Raw genomic sequence first — 19080 nt, 5'->3', positions numbered from 1 at the left:
TTATTATTATATTATTATTATTATTATTATTATTATTATTATTATTATTATTATTATTATTATTATTATTATTATTATTATTATTATTATTATTATTATTATTATTATTATTATTATTATTATTATTATTATTATTATTATTATTATTATTATTATATTATTATTATTATTATTATTATTATTATTATTATTATTATTATTATTATTATTATTATTATTATTATTATTATTATTATTATTATTATTATTATTATTATTATTATTATTATTATTATTATTATTATTATTATTATTATTATTATTATTATTATTATTATTATTATTATTATTATTATTATTATTATTATTATTATTATTATTATTATTATTATTATTATTATTATTATTATTATTATTATTATTATTATTATTATTATTATTATTATTATTATATTATTATTATTATATTATTATTATTATTATTATTATTATTATTATTATTATTATTATTATTATTATTATTACTATTATTATTATTATTATATTATTCTTATTATTATTATTAATATTTTATTATTATTATTATTATTATTATTATATTATTATTATTATTATTATTATTATTATTATTATTATTATTATTATTACTATTTCTATTATTATTATTAATATTATTATTATTATTATTATTATTATTATTATTATTATTATTATTATTATTATTATTATTTTTCTTAATGCTATATTTTTAAGAAAATCACAATTAAAACTATTTAATTACGATTTTGCTTACTCTTGCATATATTTTGATGGTGTGTCACACTTTTCCCAACATACCATAAATACAATACAGCTTGAGAATAATATTATGAAAATAGTTTATCATAAGAATTTTTCAACAATGCTTGAGAAACACTTTTTTGCACAAACTTTTCTCAAATCTGTCCTTTGTTGACAAATTTGTTTTGATTTTTTTTTGTGAAAATTGTCAACAAAAAATTATTTTCTTTGGTTAAAATCAAAATCACGCGAATTTAGGACCCATTTCCGGACGAAACTCTAAGGTAATGATGAATAATAAATCTGGGAATCTGTAGTATAAATTATTTCAATCTCATTTCAGAATGGAGGCGTCAAAAAGTTGCAGGAATTCAACAGAAGTGAAGAATAAGTGGAGGAGATACAGAAGCTCAAATAAGGGGAAAGAAAGCATCTAGGTATCAAGGCAACAGGATGCAGTGACAGCTGGGATGGCAATCAATGAATGAAATGTGTAAAATAATTAAAAAATGAATAAATAAATATTTTTTACCATTGAAAAAATAAGCTTTATAAAATATTACTTTCGTAAGCTTATTCTGCAATTACAAGAATAAGCTTATGAATAAGGGTTCCTTTTCGATTATTCTATAATTGTTAAACAAACATTTCTCAATACATTCTCAAGATTTTCTCAAGCTTAAGGCTTATGTTTGTAAGCTTATTAAAATATTATTCTCAAGTCAATTTGGTATGTTGGGTTGTGTGTGTGTGTGTGTGTGTGTGTGCACAAAATTATTTATGTATATATTTTTCCTGTATATAGAAATGTTATCCGTATATTTATATATATTTGAAGGCCTTTGGTTGCCAACGAACCGAAGAGGCAATCATCCAGCCAAAAAGAGTCAGCCAGCCACCCAGCCAGCCAAGCATCGATGGATGCATTAAATTCTCCAGGCTTATATGTGACTAACAAACGTCAGCAAGTTTTTTTTCTTGCTTTGCAAGCATGCATTCACTCAGACATCCATACACATACGAATTTATTCTGCAGCACAGTGGTATGACAGATGTTAAGCAATATTAAGAAAATATTTATGGACTTGGGAAAGACCCTTCGACTCCTGATTTTCAATATTTTAAATATTTCAGCACGTTTTCTACCCAAGTGATCTCCACCCACCTCAATAGGTAAACCATTGTAATACAACAAATCTGATCTCTTCGAGTCACTGTAGTAATATTTTCACAGAATTTCAATTTAAATAGTATTTTTGCTTGATTACGAAGCAATAATATTTCCAAGAACTGCAATAAACTCTCTGCACTACATTTCATAGAAGCAACCACACATACATGCCTTCACACACACACACACATTCAAATATAGGCTAATTCTTTTGATTTGAAAGTTTAACTATAACTATATTTTGAAGTATTCTTAGATATTTGAATAACCCCAAATACATTTAAACCCCCCTCCTCCCCTTCAAATATGGAAATATCAATTGCCAAGAGTCATCGAGACATTCTCAAGAGAACGGATGTGTATGTATGTATGAGTGAGTGAGCGTGCCAAAAGGACCAATGTATCTACCAAGATTAAATAGGGCAATTTATATCAAGTTCTTTGCAACCTTTAAAGCATATGAGAGACCAAACAATATGTGTTATGTCTTGGCCACTTACATGTGACAGATCTTTTACAGATGGTGTAATATTTGCTAGCACACAACCTCTTCACACACACATATTTACATTGTTGTGTGTGTGTGTCTCCCATGTAAATATTTGTTACATAGCCAACGTAATATTTACCTTAACTACAAAAGGAACAGATGCTGGCATATCTGTGCTAACCGAAAAAGGGGTTTCAGTGCCATTGACAAATAAGCTTAAACGGCTGACTGATAGCCTCAGGCAAGGGACAATTTAGGAGATTATTTTTTACCCATTCAGGTGAGAGATTGATAAATGAATATGTTGTGACGACCTTGAAATGAGGAGAAAAAAAATCAAAATTCGCCGAAACTAAATGGAAAGTATATCTAACACGTAAAACATACCTGAAATAGTGGTTTAGCCTTACATAGGGAATATACCAACATGGTCCATTTTTTTAACCATTGGACCTTGAAGTAGTCCAAAGCTCTCTATAAATTTTCAAACTCTATATTAAGTATTTATAATATTTAGCCTTAGAACCCAAAATTTTTTTTTTGGAGTTTGGATCTACAAAACCGGTATTATTAAATCTATTTGGAATTTTCCATAACCCAAACTGCATATTGGGTGAAATTAAAATAAGGAGAGAGAGAGAGAGAGATTTCATTTCTTTGATGTCATACAGTTAAATTTGATGAAGAATATTTTTGTCTTTGACGTCATCCCTATAAAATGATGTTTTGTAGGTTTATTTTGCATAAACTCACATCAAATACGACCTTAAACTTAAAATATGTTTTTTTTTTAATTCCTGGAGTTTAGGACAGATTTAGACTTTTGAAGTCTTCCGGGATCTATAGTAGAAATTTATGACAAATGATACTGTAGAATATTGCTACTATCCCGTTTGTGTGTATATAAAAAAGCATCAGAAAGACCCCTTTGTGGACTCGCTTGAGGGTAAAAACTTCCTACCAATATATCGCTCGTATTTTTTCTTTTTGCAATATTACCGATGACAGCATATACCTAAAATCAACTGATTCCATGAAATCTTAATCCGAAAATTTCCAAAAAAGTGGAAAAGGGGGAAATTGGCCCCTTCTATTCAGGTTACTTTTCGATCTAAACTTTAAAAACGTCAATACACGTGCCTTCTATTAGTGGCTCTACAATGGACATAAACCTAATGTTTCTTTCCAAAAATATTTCAACGTCTCCATATGTAAACTCTAGAAATCAACTGTGACCTCAATATAAAATTTTAGAACTTCAGCTCTAACCCTTCAACCAATACAACATTTAGTAACATTGGATAAGCGTACCAAAAACCATTGAGATGTAGATCCTAGACACCAACATTGATCCAAAATTAGTATTATTTTGTATTTTTCGAAAATTAAAGTACGCATTTCCAAAACCACTACCAGATCTCAACGTCTATATCAAATTTCGGGATTCCAACTCTAACCCTTTTCTCAATACCCAATTTAGTACTATTACGTATTTTTGGTACACTTATAGTACAGGATTGCCCATATTCGACGGCCCTTTGGGCCCATTCCAATCGACGAGGCTTGTCCGCAGGCAACATTCTTTGCGTCAATTGAATTTTGTACGGGAACAAACGCAAATCAATGCGAATAATCCATTGTAAAGTGGACCGAGCCATGCCCAACTGCTGAGAACGGCGTTTTTGGGATGTTCTTGGGGACCTCTCAACACTGGCTCGTACGGCAGCGATATTCTCTTTCTATCTTTCTTTCGGGATTCCAGCTCTATCCCTTCACCCAATACCAAATTTAGTACTATTTAGTAGTTTTCGTACAAATATGCGGCACATTTTCAAACCACCCCCAAACTTCAAACACAGATACCATCAGTAATCTGAATATGAAATTTCAGAATTGTATCTCTATCCCTTTACCTAATTCCAAATATAGTAACCATTCAGTACTTTTCGTACATTTATGGTACACATTTCCAGGCTTCACATAAAAAGCGATTCTAATACCAAAATTTCAGATTTCAAGCACTATTTGTTCATCCAATACCAAATTGTATCAAATAAAGTACTATTTAGTACTTTTCGCACACTTATAGTATAAAGGGTGTTTTTTAAGATAGATAGAACTTTAAATTGTAAAAAGTAACACAAAAAATTAAATGTTGATAAAACTTTTTTTATGAATAAACTCACGCTTGAACAACGCTACGATTCGATTTCGCCGATTGGGCTCTAGAGAAGTTGGCAAATGAACCGTTGTTTTATCGCAAAATTGTGTTCAGCGATGAGACAAATTTTTGGTTTAACGGGTTTGTTAATAAGCAACATTTCATATGGAGTGAGACCAATCCACAAGAGACCCTACAGGTGCTGTATTCACGCTGGTGGCATCATCGGACCTTGTTTCTTCAAAAATGAGGCCGGAGCTCGCGTTACGGTCAATTGAGATCGTTACCGCACCATCATCAATGATTTTTTGTTTACAAATATGGATGACATTGATTCGGAGGAGATGTGGTTTCAACAGGATGGCGCTACGTGCCATACGGTGAAAGCAACCATCGACTTATTGAAATCAAAATTTGGCGATATGTTGATTTCGAGAAGTGGACCTGTCAATTGGCTTCCAAGGTCGTGTGATTTGACAACTCTCGATTATTTCCTGTGGGGCAACGTAAAGTCACCGGTTTATGCTGATAAACTAGCAACAATTGACATCTTGGAGGACAGCATTGTTCGTGTTATTCGTGAAATACAGCCAGCAATGCTCGAAAAAGTGGCAAAAAATTGAACGTCCAGAATGCACTTCGTCAAGAACAGCCGCGGTGCCCATATGCACGAAACTATTTTCAAATGTTAATGTCACGTTTTGATCTTCCGAATAAAAAAAATTGATTAAAATTTAATTTTTGTGTTATTTTTTACAATTTCAAGTTCTATCGGGCTTAAACACCCTGTACATTTCCAAAACCACCTCTCTATCGCAAACCTTACACCAACAGGGACCTCAATAGAAAATTCCCAAATTCCAGTTTCATCCGTTCACTCCAAACCAAACAGTTGCACATCCAGTACCATTCAGTACAGTTCGCACTCTTAGTACACATTTTCAGAACCACCTTCGTATATCAAACGTACTTCCTTACATAATACCAAATGGTACAATTTTAGACGTTTTGTACTATTTTAGAACTTGTCGTAACATTAAAGTTCGAATTTCTAAAAACCATTTGGTACATCTATCCATCAGTTTTCTCATTTCAAATTTCAGAATTCTAGCTTGCACCGTTTGTTCAATAGCAAGTATTAAATTTTTTGTACATTTTAGTATTTTTCGTATCCTTTTAGAATGGATTTCCAGAAACCCAGCCTTATTGCACGCCTACACGATAAGCTGCCCCTCGTGGAAAATTTCAACACTCTAGCTTCTCGGTATGCATAGATTTTTCTCATAGAATTAGTAATCTGTAAATTTTCCTGCTCTGACTCCAAGGCCGTATCAATTTCCTGCAATTCCTAATATTCTCCTAAAAAATTTAGTTAGTGACGAATGCATCTTTAAAGTGTCTTAAAACGTCTCAATTCCCCTAACATATCCAACACATTAAATTGATATGTTTTTTTATATTCCTCCAAGAAAAAAACGAATATTCATAATAACCAATTACTTAGTAGGTTTCACATTTTAGGCCACCAGAGCCTTAAGGATACAATAAAAAAATATATGCCTAACAACGTATATTTCCTCATATCACTTAAGGATCCAAAACAATTTATCTTATTCGTCGTCTTCTTCTGTGTGTTGTTGTTGCTGCTGCTGTTGCCGTATATGCCCCTAGACCATTGTATATTTAGGCGGGAGGAAATCTAATATTTTTGCCCATTTACATAATTATTATTTGAGTCACATGTCAGGAGACAGGCAGTGGTGTCAGTCGTTCGGGACCCACAGAATGACGATAATGCCTGACACCGTTCGTTGTCAGCCAACAATAAGACATTTGTAAACAATCCTGCTGGGTGTATTATCAGCGGCAGCTGAAGGTAATTTATGCATTTTTTTGTTATATAAATGTATGGGCTTTTTGGTTAAATTAGTCAAACGAGGCAGCAACAAGGAGATAGAGACGGAGAGCTTCACAGAAAGGACAAAACAGTAAATTATGGTTTATTGTGGCATTACATTTAAGGATAATGCATCATTATGTTAAGTATGTGGGTGTGCCCATATCGGTGTATGTTTGTGTGTGCCATCCGAAGAAATTAATCTTAAATGTCAAAGTTTGTAATTCATGTGAAATTTTTCCCCTCCTCGCTTTTCATTTTGTCAGCAATAAGGAACTGCTTGCTATATATGAAATACATTTCCGTCAATATTTGATTAAGTACTTTTTCATGTACTACCTACATACATAGTGGCGTTTGCAAGGAAAAATAACAAATGTACGACCGCAAGTGACAAATGCCTAATGTAACCACAAACAACATTGTTATATTTGTGGGTGTCTTTGTTGGTCTTTTGAAAATAAGTGTAAATTCATGACAGCAGCCATGATTGATGATAATTTGTAAAAGTTTTCCCATTTTCCGTATAGGTGGTATGAAGTGAAAGGTGGTTTTAAAATGTTTTGAAATTTTCAAAATTTTAAAGGAAGAAATAAAAAAACAGAAGCACAAGTTATTTTCTATGAAAACACTTAGTGGTCTTCAATGAGAGGTCCATATGAAGACCTTCTATAAGAAGACCTAGGGGTCTTCTATGAGAATCTATAGGTGTCTTCTATTAGAAGACTTAGTTGTTCTCTAAAAGAAGACCTAGTATAGGACTACTACCTAGTAGTCGTATAATACGACCTAGTGGTGGTCTTCTATGAGAAGACCTAGTGATCGTACTTATGAGAAGACCCGGTGGTCTCCTATGAGAAGACCCGGTGGTCTCCTATGAGAAGACCCGGTGGTCTCCTATGAGAAGACCCGGTGGTCTTCTATGAGAAGACCCGGTGGTCTTCTATGAGAAGACCCGGTGAGAAGACCTAGTGATCGTCCTTATGAGAAGACCCGGTGGTCTTCTATGAGAAGACCCAGTGGTCTTCTATGAGAAGACCCGGTGGTCTTCTATGAGAAGACCCGGTGGTCTTCTATGAGAAGACCTGGTGGTCTTCTATGAGAAGACCTGGTGGTCTTCTATGAGAAGACCTGGTGGTCTTCTATGAGAAGTCCTGGTGGTTTCTATGAGAAGACCTGGTGGTCTTCCATGAGAAGACCTGGTGGTCTTCTATGAGAAGACCTGGTGGTCTTCCATGAGAAGACCTAGTGGTCTTCCATGAGAAGACCTGGTGGTCTTCCCTGACAAGACCTTGTGGTCTTCCATGAGAAGACCTGGTGGTCTTCTATGAGAAGACCTGGTGGTCTTCTATGAGAAGACCTGGTGGTCTTCTATGAGAAGACCTGGTGGTCTTCTATGAGAAGACCTAGTGGTCTTCTATAAGGAGTCCTTCTATAGAAGTCCTGGCTTCTAAAAGAAGACCTAGTGCTCGTCTAGAATAAGACCTGGTGATCTTGCTTGAAAAGATCTCTGAAAGTCCTTCAAAATCTCGCGACTCTTCCTCTGAAAATTTTTCAAAAATTATCTTTAAAATCCAAGCTAATAGCTCTGAAGATTTTTAAGGGAAATTCTTAAAATTCCACGATTATTGGTGTTATAGTCCTCCAAAGAGTCTCTTAAAAATCCACTATTCATCAGTCAATCTTGGTGCGTAGGCATGTAATAAGGCTGAGTTTCTGGAGGGAACGAAAAGTACTAAAACCTACTAAAAATTGTATACTTTGTATTGGGCAAACGAAATGGGTGAGAGTTCAGAAATTTGGAATGAAATATCACTGCTAGAGTGCAGGATAGATGTACATAAGGGTGTTATTAAATTCTAACTTTAAAGTTACGAAAAATTCTAAAATGGTAATAAACTCCTAAAATGTTACCATTTCGTATTTTGTGAACGGATAGAGTTAAAAACTTGAAGTTTGGTATGCGAATCAAGGTTGGAACGTAAGTTTGATGTATGAAGATGAACGTTTTTGAAATGTGTCCTAAGTGTGCGAATTGTACTATATGGTACTAAATTTGGAATAATTTGGTTTAGGGTGAACGAATAAAGCTGGAATTTTAAAACTTTGAAAAAAACGTCTGTCTTGTTACGCAAGCTTCTGAAAATTCGTTTTTTTTTTTTCATAGTAAACGAGTACAAAAAGTACCAAATAGTACTATATTTGGTACTATTTGGTATTGATAGAATCTGAAATTGGATATTAGGGTCGTTGTTCATGTGTAGCCTGGACATATGGAGGTGGTTTCGAAAATGTACGAAAAGTACTGAACGGTAGTATATTTGGTATTGGACGGAGGGACAATTTAAGAATTTAACATTTAGATTAGGATCTGTATTTGAGATTTGGCGGCGGCTTGGAAATACGTCCTATATTTGTACAAAACGTACTAAATATATTAGGTGAAGGGATAAAGCTAAAATCCCGAAATTTTACTATAATTTGTAAAATGTGAATTTGAAATCCTGAAATTTTATATGTATGTCACTGTTGGTGTCTATGGTGGAAAAGTTCTAAGTGGTACTAAATTTGGTTTAAAGTGAGTAGATGAAGCTGGCATTTTGAAAATTTGTACTGGGTAACCTTTTGGTGGAAGGTTTGTGATAAAGAGTTGGTTTTAGAAATGTGAACTACAAGTGTGCACGAAAGGTACTAAATAGTACTACATTTGGTACAAATTGGTATTTGATGAGCAGATAGTGCTTGAAATCTAAAATTTGAAGAAGGTTCGCTGTTTATGAGTAGCCTGGACATATGGAGGTGGTTTTGGATATGTGTACGAGGATATTGTACGAAAAGTACTGAATGTTACTATATTTGGTAATGGGTGAAGGGATAGAGAAAAAAAATTGAAATTTGATGTTGAGGTCACTTCAAATGTGGACGAAAGACATTTAAGAGATATTTCTTTTTATACGAATGGACCAATATCAAGAAGTCCAATATCAAAATCTCCAAATTACACAGAATGTTTTATATGTTTTTTTTTCAAAGAATTCCAAAATTATATATTTCATAAATTTGCGTATCTACAAATCATTTGCACTGAGTAATTATTAATAATGTCCATGGCATTTGCATCATTTTCCATTTTTATGTTCATGATTTTCCAGTGAATATTTATTACAGATGTTCATCATCACACAACACTTTCTGGGAAATTTTCAAATTAAATAGCAAATCCAATAGACAGTGGGCGGAGATTCTGTGAAATTGTTAACACAAATTTTTATAAAACATTTTTCCGGAAAAGATATAAATATTCAACAGATGTCGAAAAATTTAATGTAATACAAAGAATTGAGAGGGTGTTAAATTTGCACCCTTAAACTGTAATCATTGAAAATCGTAGTTTTTTAAGAGCTAAAGAAAATCTTTTAAAAAAATAATAAATAAAACTAAAGAAAATCTTTTAAAAAAATATGAAAAAATTTCAGAAACATTTTTTAAACGCTTATAATGCTCTCTAGGGCTTGAAAATTATATCATGCAAATGTTGTCCGCGAACATTTGGCTAAATTAAATGGAGAAAAAGGCAAAATGTAAAAAATGAGTACTATCATGTCCACTAGGTAATTTCAGCAACCTAGACTGGCTATCGTACTGAGAATTTATAAGAAAATTTGCAGCGAATTTGAAAAAATGGTAAATTTTTCAGATAAAAGCAAGGTCTTTCAATAATAAAAATTTATTTCTTTTGTTAAGAGACTCACATTGATTTGGAATAATTCTTACTTTGGCACTTTCCCCAAAAAATTAAATATAAAGAGTCGTTTTGTCTCGGATTGTACACGTGTACCTAGATACATGGTTTATTCTGAGATTTAGTGAAATGCTGTGTGGAATATTTCCTCTGTTGACATCTTCCACCTAAAACGAAATTCTACGTTATTTTCAGGTGTCAACGCGGAAAAAAGTCCAAGAATATTTGATCAAAAAAGGAGTAGGGGATATTTTCAGATTTTATATATCATATGATACGGCCAAAACGTGTTTCATTGGAATAACGATTTTAGATCCAAGGTCTCTTTGGACCAAAACCCGTCTCACGATATTTAGAGTCGATCTAGCAATGTCCGTCTTTCTGTCTATCTGGAGGCTGGTGCGCACGATAACTCTCGGAGAGAGTATCCAATTTGGTCCAAACTTGGTACATCGTAATATTATTATCAAAATTAGATCGAGTTAGCAGATGGACAATATCGGTCCACTCCTCCTAGTACCTCCCCCACAAAATGTCAACATTGTAAAAGAAAATATTTTACTGCATAGAAAGAGAAAGGACAATCCGATTTTGCTCCAACTTTGCAGATCCGAATATTTTCATCACTTGCTAAGGCATGTATGAAAATGGACAATATCGGTCAAGTACCTCCCACACATAGGGTGATATTTAAATAATTATTACTATTATGAAATGTGATGTAAGTTTCCGATTGTCTTCAAATTACGGAAATCACAATATTTTTATTAACCCAAGGTCTGGTGGGCAGATTGCATATATCTACGCACTCCTTCTGGATCCACAAAGGGTCAAAATATTGAATATCCATGAAGCTCATAAAACGCGAAATTAACATCCGATTCCATTCAGACTTGGTATATCTCAATATTTCCATTAACACAACATCTTTTATAAAGATGTTAGAGATCGGACCATTTATTTTGGTATCTCCCACACAAAGGGTCAAAGTTTTGAATAACCAAAACGATCATAAAATCCGAAATAAGCATCCGGTTCTCTTCATATTTCACAAATTCCATTATTTCTACTAACGCAAGATCTGCTGCGAAGATGGGATATATTGGTCCACTTCTTCTGGTACCTCCACCACAAAGGGTCAAAATTTTAAATACCCACGAAGCTCATAAAATCAAAAAATCATGGATTTTGTAAGTATTCCAATTTTTTTTTTTTATTATTTTTTTCTCTATTTTAATTTGTTTTTTGTTTTTTTTTTTTTTGTTTATTAAATAGAAATGCCTTGAGTGATTATTCTTCCACTGTGCTGCCTACGTATGATTAACACGCAGCAAATTTATTTGTTTACATTACCCATACGGCAGGTGGGCTACTAAGAAAATATTCCAGACACCTAACACAACAGCCCAGAATGGATTCATGTCGTGCCGTTTCAATTATAACATAAAATATGACTGATGATACAGTTATAAGGCCAGAAGATGTCTGGGTGGGCCAGAAAACCGAAAGGCCCCAAGTCATAAACAAATTTCGTGTTAATAGTGCGTATGAGTAATATTACCTCATATTACGTATACGCCAGGTGGTAAATTGAGAAAAATGCAAGTAATTTCTATGCGAATATTTATGATAGGTACATATTTCCCTCTAACAATTCGAGCTGTTTTGTGTATCGACCAACCCGTCTGTCTGCCTGTCTGTCAGTTCATCTGTCATCTGGTCACTTACTTAATATCTGATACATCTCAAGAGACTTTATTTGCGTAATTACATTCATTCGTATAATTTTCATAAAAGCAAAATTTCCATTAACAACAAGAAAATACCCGACAACAATTATCCTCTCATCTTTATGGTTCTTAAGGGCTGAGAAGATGAGCAACCAACAAAAAAAAGGATAATTATGGTCTTGTACTACTGGCTCACCTGCTGTTGTTTCCGTTTGTATGTCAGTGCCATTGACAGTATAGGTAGATGTTTCATTATTTGAATACTCTACATTGGGCAGGGATGTTGTTTGAGGTTTTGGTTGATAGGTGGTTAAGGGTGGCGGTGGTGGTGGTGCTATTCCAGAGGTAAGGGGTATTGTGGTGGCCTCTGCCGTTGGTGTTGTACTTATTATCGAAGTTGTGGAGGATGATGAGTTATGCTGCAACAACTGCTGATGCTGCTGTTGGGTTACATGTTGCTGTTGTTGTTGTTGCTGCTGCTGTTGTTGTTGGTTACAATTTTTATTGTTTTTATTCTTTTTGTAACGACAACCACGAAATCGACACATACTGGCAGCCTGGCCCATGGGGCCCGCTAACAATGCAAATGTTAGACCCTCCGTTTTAATGAATTTAATTTTGAAAATTTATTGCAAAAATTTGTTGCTGTTGTTGTTGTTGGAGTTCGTACCAGTTTCTTGGAAAAAGAGCGAGGCTGGTTGTTACTTTTGAAATTGTTGGAAATAATAATGAGGCTGTTGTTGCTGTTGTGATAACTGCTAATGACAGGAGTTTTTGCTGTTTTTGTTTTCTTGTTGCCAGGATACTTGGTATTGCCTTTGTTGAATATCCTTTGGGGAGTCCTTAATGATAATTTAACTATTTCTAATGATGCTGCCTTTGGCTTCAGTGTTGTTCTTCTTTCCCTCTTTCTTGTTGCTATTACTTTTGTTGTTGTTTGTGTTGCTGTTGTTACTTCTTGACTATTTGTTGTTATCTCAGGTGCTGCCGCTAAGCAATTATTACTACTGTTCTGCTTATTATTTATCTTTGGGCTATAATTAAATTTCTTTGAAATTTCTAATAAAATTCTTGATTTCATTGAATTTGAAACTTTTATTTGGTTCTCGTGCCTTTGTTGCCGCCGGTGATGCTGCGAATTAAAGTTGTTCATAATATAACCGTGCTCGTAATGTTGTTAATTATTTTGTTTATTTATTAAGTCTTTTGTTGTTCTTCTTAATGTTTCTTCTCATTACAAGAAATAAAAGTTTTTTTTTTTGTCTTTTAATTGACAATGTTATTTGATAATATTTTCAAATTTAACTGAATTTTTGACAGAAAAACAAAATTATGTATTTTTTCACTTTGTAAAGGATTTTGTTTTAAAATATAATCTTTTTTGTGTGGATTTTTCCGGGTGATAATTCACTCATTTAAATTGATTTTTTTTACAATATTTTTCGTAGATCACAGGACCAACTGACAAATTAATGTCATTTTTAAGACAAATGGTAAAAATAACGTGGAATCAATTACCGTGGACTAACAGACCAATAACTGAATTATTCGTAATATTTCTTTAAAGGCCTAGTCTTAATCAGGACTAAAAATTAAAATAGATTTTTAAGAATATTTACCTTAAAGAGAGAATACAATTTTTTTGAAGAATAATGTTCTGAGGACCGACAAACCAAAACCATGTGTTTCCAGAATTTTCTGAAGGGCCAAAAATCCGCTTTACTTAACATTTTTCAAATGATTAATTTACGTTAATTCTTTAAGAACCCTTTTCTAAGGGCCAACAGATAAATTAAAGAAGATTGATTCCAAAAAAAAAAAAAAAAAAAAACAAGAACTAACTGACAAATTAAGGAGTTTTTCAGAATATTTCTTTAAGGGCCCAGTATAAATCAGGACTAAAAGTTAAAATAGATTTCTTAAGAACATTTCCAACAAGGGTAGAATATAGTGGATTTTCTGAAATGTTTTCAGGGATAAACTTAAAAACATCGTTGTAGAATAATATTCTAAGGACCGACAAAATCAAAAACATAAAATTTTAGAATTCTTTCTGAAGGGTCAACGGCCCTATTTAATTTGAATTTTTCAAATGATCAATTCATGTAAATTTCTTATAACACTTTTTTAAGGCCCTACAGACAAAATAAAAAGCACTAACTGACCAATTAACAAGTTATTCAGAATATTTCTTAAAAGGGCCAAGTCTAAATCAGGACAAAAAATTTAAATAGATTTTTAAAAATATTTCCTTCAAGTAATTTTCCTTATGGATTTTTAGAAATGTTTTTTAGGAACAAATTTATGACGATTTTTGAAGAGTAATGTTGTAAGGACCGACATACCAAACCAAGGGTTTCTTGAATTCTTTTTGAAAGGCCTACAGTCCAATTTACTTAGTATTTTTTTAGAAATTGTAATTATTTCAGGATTTCAGATATATTTCTTCTTCCAATACCAAATTTAGTACTATTTAGTACAATTATAGTACACATTTCCAAAACCATCTCCATATCTCACCCCTAGATAACAGCAGAGATCTCAATATCCCAATAGCAAATTTTGTACCAGTTAGCACTTTTCGTAGAACCATAGCACGTATTTTTAAACAGCCACCGAATCTCATACACAGGTAACATCAATATTAGTACTTTTTTACAATTATACTACACATTCCCGAAACCACCTCCATCCAGGCTACATATGAACAGAGACCCTAATACTAAATTTCAGATTTCAAGCTCTTTCTGTTCACCCTATACCAAATGGTACTATTTTGTACTTTTCGTGCACTTGTAACATACATTTCCAAAACCACATATTTACCACAAATAGTATCACGAATAGGATCCCCAATTAAAAATTTCAAAATTCCAACATCCTCCGTTCATTCTAAACCAAATTATTAAAATAAATACCATTTAGTACTGTCCTCACAATTAGTGCACATTTCCAAAGCCACCTTCATATATCAAACATACTTTCCAACCTTGATTTTCAAACCAATTTCAAGTTTTAGGACAATCCATTCACATTAGACCAAATGGTACATTTTAGAAGTTTAGTACCATTTTGAAACTTTTCTTAACCGTTAACTTCGATTTTCCAAAAAAAAAAAAAAAACCTTTGGTACGTCTATTCTGCACTCCATTAGTGACTCTCACTAAGAATTTCAGAATTATAGCTAATTCCATTTGTCCAATACAAGGTAATAATTATTAAGTACATTTTAGTACATTTTGTACCCTTTAAGCACGAGTTTCCCATAACCCAGCCTTATCACATGCCAATGCAAGAACGGCTTATGTCGATATGACTGAAAATAGGTGTGAAGGTAGCGTAGAGCCAGGTGACGCATATAGGATACTACTTATATATTCGGACAATCCATTCACACTAGACCAAATGGTACCATTTTAGAAGTTTAGTACCATTTTGGAAGGTTTCTTAACCGTTAACTTCGATTTTCCAAAAACCCTTTGGTAAGTCTATTCTGCACTCCATTAGTGACTCTCACTACGAATTTCAGAATTATAGATAATTTCATTTGTCCAATACAAGATAATAATTATTAAGTACATTTTAGTACATTTCGTACCCTTTTGCCACAAGTTTCCCATAACCCAGCCATATCACATGCCAATGCAAGAACGGCTTATGTCGATATGACTGAAAATAGGTGAGAAGGTAACGTAGAGCCAGGTGACGGATATAGGATACTACTTATATAATCGGAGAGAGCAAGAATTCGGATATTTGGTATTAGGGTCGATTAGATTTTTTTAATGCAAACTCAAATTTTGACACCATTTGGAATTATCTGAACGGAAAGAGGTTAAATGTAAACATTTACTATAAGAATTATATTGGGGAGCTAGGATTGATGTCAGGAAGTGGTTTCTGGAAATGTGTACAAAGTGTAAGAACTGTACTGGGAACGCTCACTGCTAGTGTGTAAGGCTGAGATTTGAAGGTGGTTTTGGCAATATGTACCAAAAAGTTCGAAAAGTACTAAATGATACTAAATTTGATATATAAGGAAGGGATAGAGCTGGAAATCTGAAATTTGGAATGAGGGTCTTTGATGTCGTAATAGTCGACTTCGGAGATGTTAAATATCTGGTAGGGATATAATAATTTACCTCATACAACAATAAAGGACCATCCAATTTTGTGCAAAGTTTTCTATTCCTAATTTGTTTATCTATGATAGGTGTGGTGCAAAAATGGCCACATGGGGCCATAATTTTGAAAAATTATAAATTAAAAATTATAAAATGTTCGATTTTCTTTAAATTTTTGACATTCCAAAATTTTTATCAGTATTAGATAAAATGGAATAAGTCAGTCCATTATATTGGTACCTCTTATACGTTTCAAAATTTCAAAGTGAACTGAAGTCCTAGATCAGATGCAAAATTGACAATATTGAGATTTACCTTCGGAATGAAATCGAATCGTTCTTATTTTAAAATATTTAATTTTATGAATATATTTCAGCTTTGTTTAAATTTACAAATTAAATAAACAAACAAAAAAATCACGGTTTCCCTCCCTCTCCATCATAGGCTATTTTTAGACCCCATGCGACCTTGTTAATGTCCCAGAATTTCATGTGAAATGTCCTTTGAGTGTTTTGTAGGTCAGATGAAAACCAATATTTACGAGCACATACACATGGACACATTCGCTCACACTCATGGTCTCCCCCCCAAAAGCATCAATGGCATCAATAAATTTTCAATAACCTCGATGCTCCCTGTGGGAAATTTCATGCCAATGGCAATGGTGGCCAACACTCACCACAGAGAGGCGTTAAAATTTAAATATTCATTTGAAGCCTAACGTTTTTTTTTTTTCGTTCTCCTACCAAAAAAAATGTTAAACCACAAATTGTCTGATTTGCAAATGTAATAAAATAAAATAGAAATGATTTTTTGAAATCCCAAATCACAGCAAATGTCATTGTTACACTACAAGGGCTTGTTGAGTCTTGTTGTGCCATAAAAATCACCATCACATTGTAATAATTTTTCAAAGTTATAAAAATTTTACTTGAACTGTGATTTCGAAATTGGTTTTATGGAATTTTTATGACGGAAATTACCAAGGAAGGAAAGAGAATAAAAGAGATTCAAATTTGTTTTGGCCTTTACCATTAGCCACACTCTCTCTCTCCACCATCACAATATCCGGAGGAGTGTATTTCCAGGCAATTTCATGGCATTACTTGGGCCATTGCTAAGTAAGTCATGATGGAATTTCCATGGAAAATCTCATGTTATGCTTATTTTTGGTGCTTGTACTAAATGTCTCTAATAATATTTTTATGATATGAATGGGAATCGAAGAAGAAGAAAAAAATTATAATTTACTATTCATGAGATTCTCCTTGGCATTGATATTCCTTACACCAATCACACACCATACTTCCGAAGACATGTTTGGATATTTACACTTACACTTGTTGGTGATGTGAAGTCACGTTCGTCGAGCAAAAGAATGGTCATTGTATGAAAAGGAAATTTTCCAAGATGGAAATTCTGTGAAGTGAAAGGAAATTGCGTTGGATTCATATGGGGGGGGGCGGTGTTGGAGACTTGTGGGAAGGGTGGCCAATTCCTCATGTCATTTGTGCATATGGTATATCTTGCTCCAGAAATTGGCCCTAAACGTTGTGTTCCGGATGTTATGTCTCCCGTCCATAGACGTAGATGGGGGACTATGATAGGATTTCTGAAGAAAAACTTGAGGTATATTTTCTCCTTATACCCTCAAGAAAATCACACCTCTGATCTACAGTCGTCAGTGGTTCCCTGGGGGAAATATTCAAAAGCTAGAGAGACTGATGTCCTACTACAGTGAAAATTCTTATGGAAGAAATGTAATAGAAATTTCGTAGGAAAAACACCCAGCTTCATCCTCTTAAACATGTCATTTTGTTCCATGTAAATCAGGCATATGTGGCAGTCAACATTATATGTTTCTACCAAGTAACGGTTTTTTTTTTCGAAATTTTATTAAGAATTTTAAATTTCCCCAGATGTCTTCTTCCAATAACCTTCCTAAATAACTCTTTTAAACACTTCAAAATGCCCATTTTTGCCCCTATTTTCTCCCCCTCCCATACCACAGATTTACAGCATTCCCCTTCCAAACCACCACAACCACCTCTTCCTTCTTCGGTAAACAACACGTACCTCCACGAATCTAACAAACAACTACAAATCATTCCATTTCCTTTACACCCAAAACACACACAACCAACATAGATGCCAAACGGAAGCACATGTTCGGAAATATCCTCTCAACTCACTACACAGACACACTCTCTCACTCTCACGTAATCCCTAGAATTACATTCAACGACAAACTGTCTATGAGAAGTTAATTTAATCAAAAATCAATGGAACAATATGACATTTATGGATGGCATGGAACGAATGAATGAACGAACGAACATGCCATGCATCCGTTTGTAATCAAGACTGTCGAATGGCGACAGTAGTGGAAATATGCTGCATAAGAAAAACGGTCAGGGAGGGGAAGAAGAGAATAGGTCGAAAAATAGACAAAGGGAAATGAAGTTAATCTTGGTTTTCTATAGGAAGATCTCGTAGTTTTCTATAGGGCTTTCATAATAAGACCTCTGGGTCTTCTAAACTTCTTCCTTGGGCCTTCTATGAGAAAACTTTCTGGTCCTCTATGAGAAGACCTTCTGGTGGTCTTCTATGAGAAGACCTTCTGGTGGTCTTCTATGAGAAGACCTTCTGGTGGTCTTCTATGAGAAGACCTTCTGGTGGTCTTCTATGAGAAGACCTTCTGGTGGTCTTCTATGAGAAGACCTTCTGGTGGTCTTCTATGAGAAGACCTTCTGGTGGTCTTCTATGAGAAGATCTTCTGGTGGTCTTCTATGAGAAGACCTTCTGGTGGTCTTCTATGAGAAGACCTTCTGGTGGTCTTCTATGAGAAGACCTTCTGGTGGTCTTCTATGAGAAGACCTTCTGGTGGTCTTCTATGAGAAGACCTTCTGGTGGTCTTCTATGAGAAGACCTTCTGGTGGTCTTCTATGAGAAGACCTTCTGGTGGTCTTCTATGAGAAGACCTTCTGGTGGTCTTCTATGAGAAGA

At 33.6% G+C, this 19080-nt stretch overlaps 1 protein-coding gene across 6 annotated transcripts in view; it reads right to left on the bottom strand.

Moving 5' to 3' along the window:
* The window catches only part of LOC101895958 (dual 3',5'-cyclic-AMP and -GMP phosphodiesterase 11), a 228749-nt gene that overhangs the window by 73097 nt on the left and 136572 nt on the right, over positions 1 to 19080 (bottom strand). For 2 of the 6 annotated variants that reach the window (XM_059124591.1, XM_020037342.2), the window contains exon 2: positions 12147 to 13082. The exons of 2 other annotated variants lie outside the window; for them this stretch is intronic. In XM_059124591.1, the coding sequence (XP_058980574.1) occupies positions 12147 to 12516 (370 nt within the window). In that variant the 5' untranslated portion in view covers positions 12517 to 13082. Of the gene's footprint in view, positions 1 to 12146; positions 13256 to 19080 lie in introns of all 6 variants that reach the window. 2 more of the 6 variants (XM_059124590.1, XM_020037343.2) reach the window with 1 other exon arrangement.

Source organism: Musca domestica, unplaced genomic scaffold (assembly GCF_030504385.1).
Source record: "Musca domestica strain aabys unplaced genomic scaffold, Musca_domestica.polishedcontigs.V.1.1 3, whole genome shotgun sequence".
Lineage (NCBI taxonomy): Eukaryota > Metazoa > Arthropoda > Insecta > Diptera > Muscidae > Musca > Musca domestica.
This window is presented reverse-complemented; position numbering and strand designations above follow the sequence as displayed.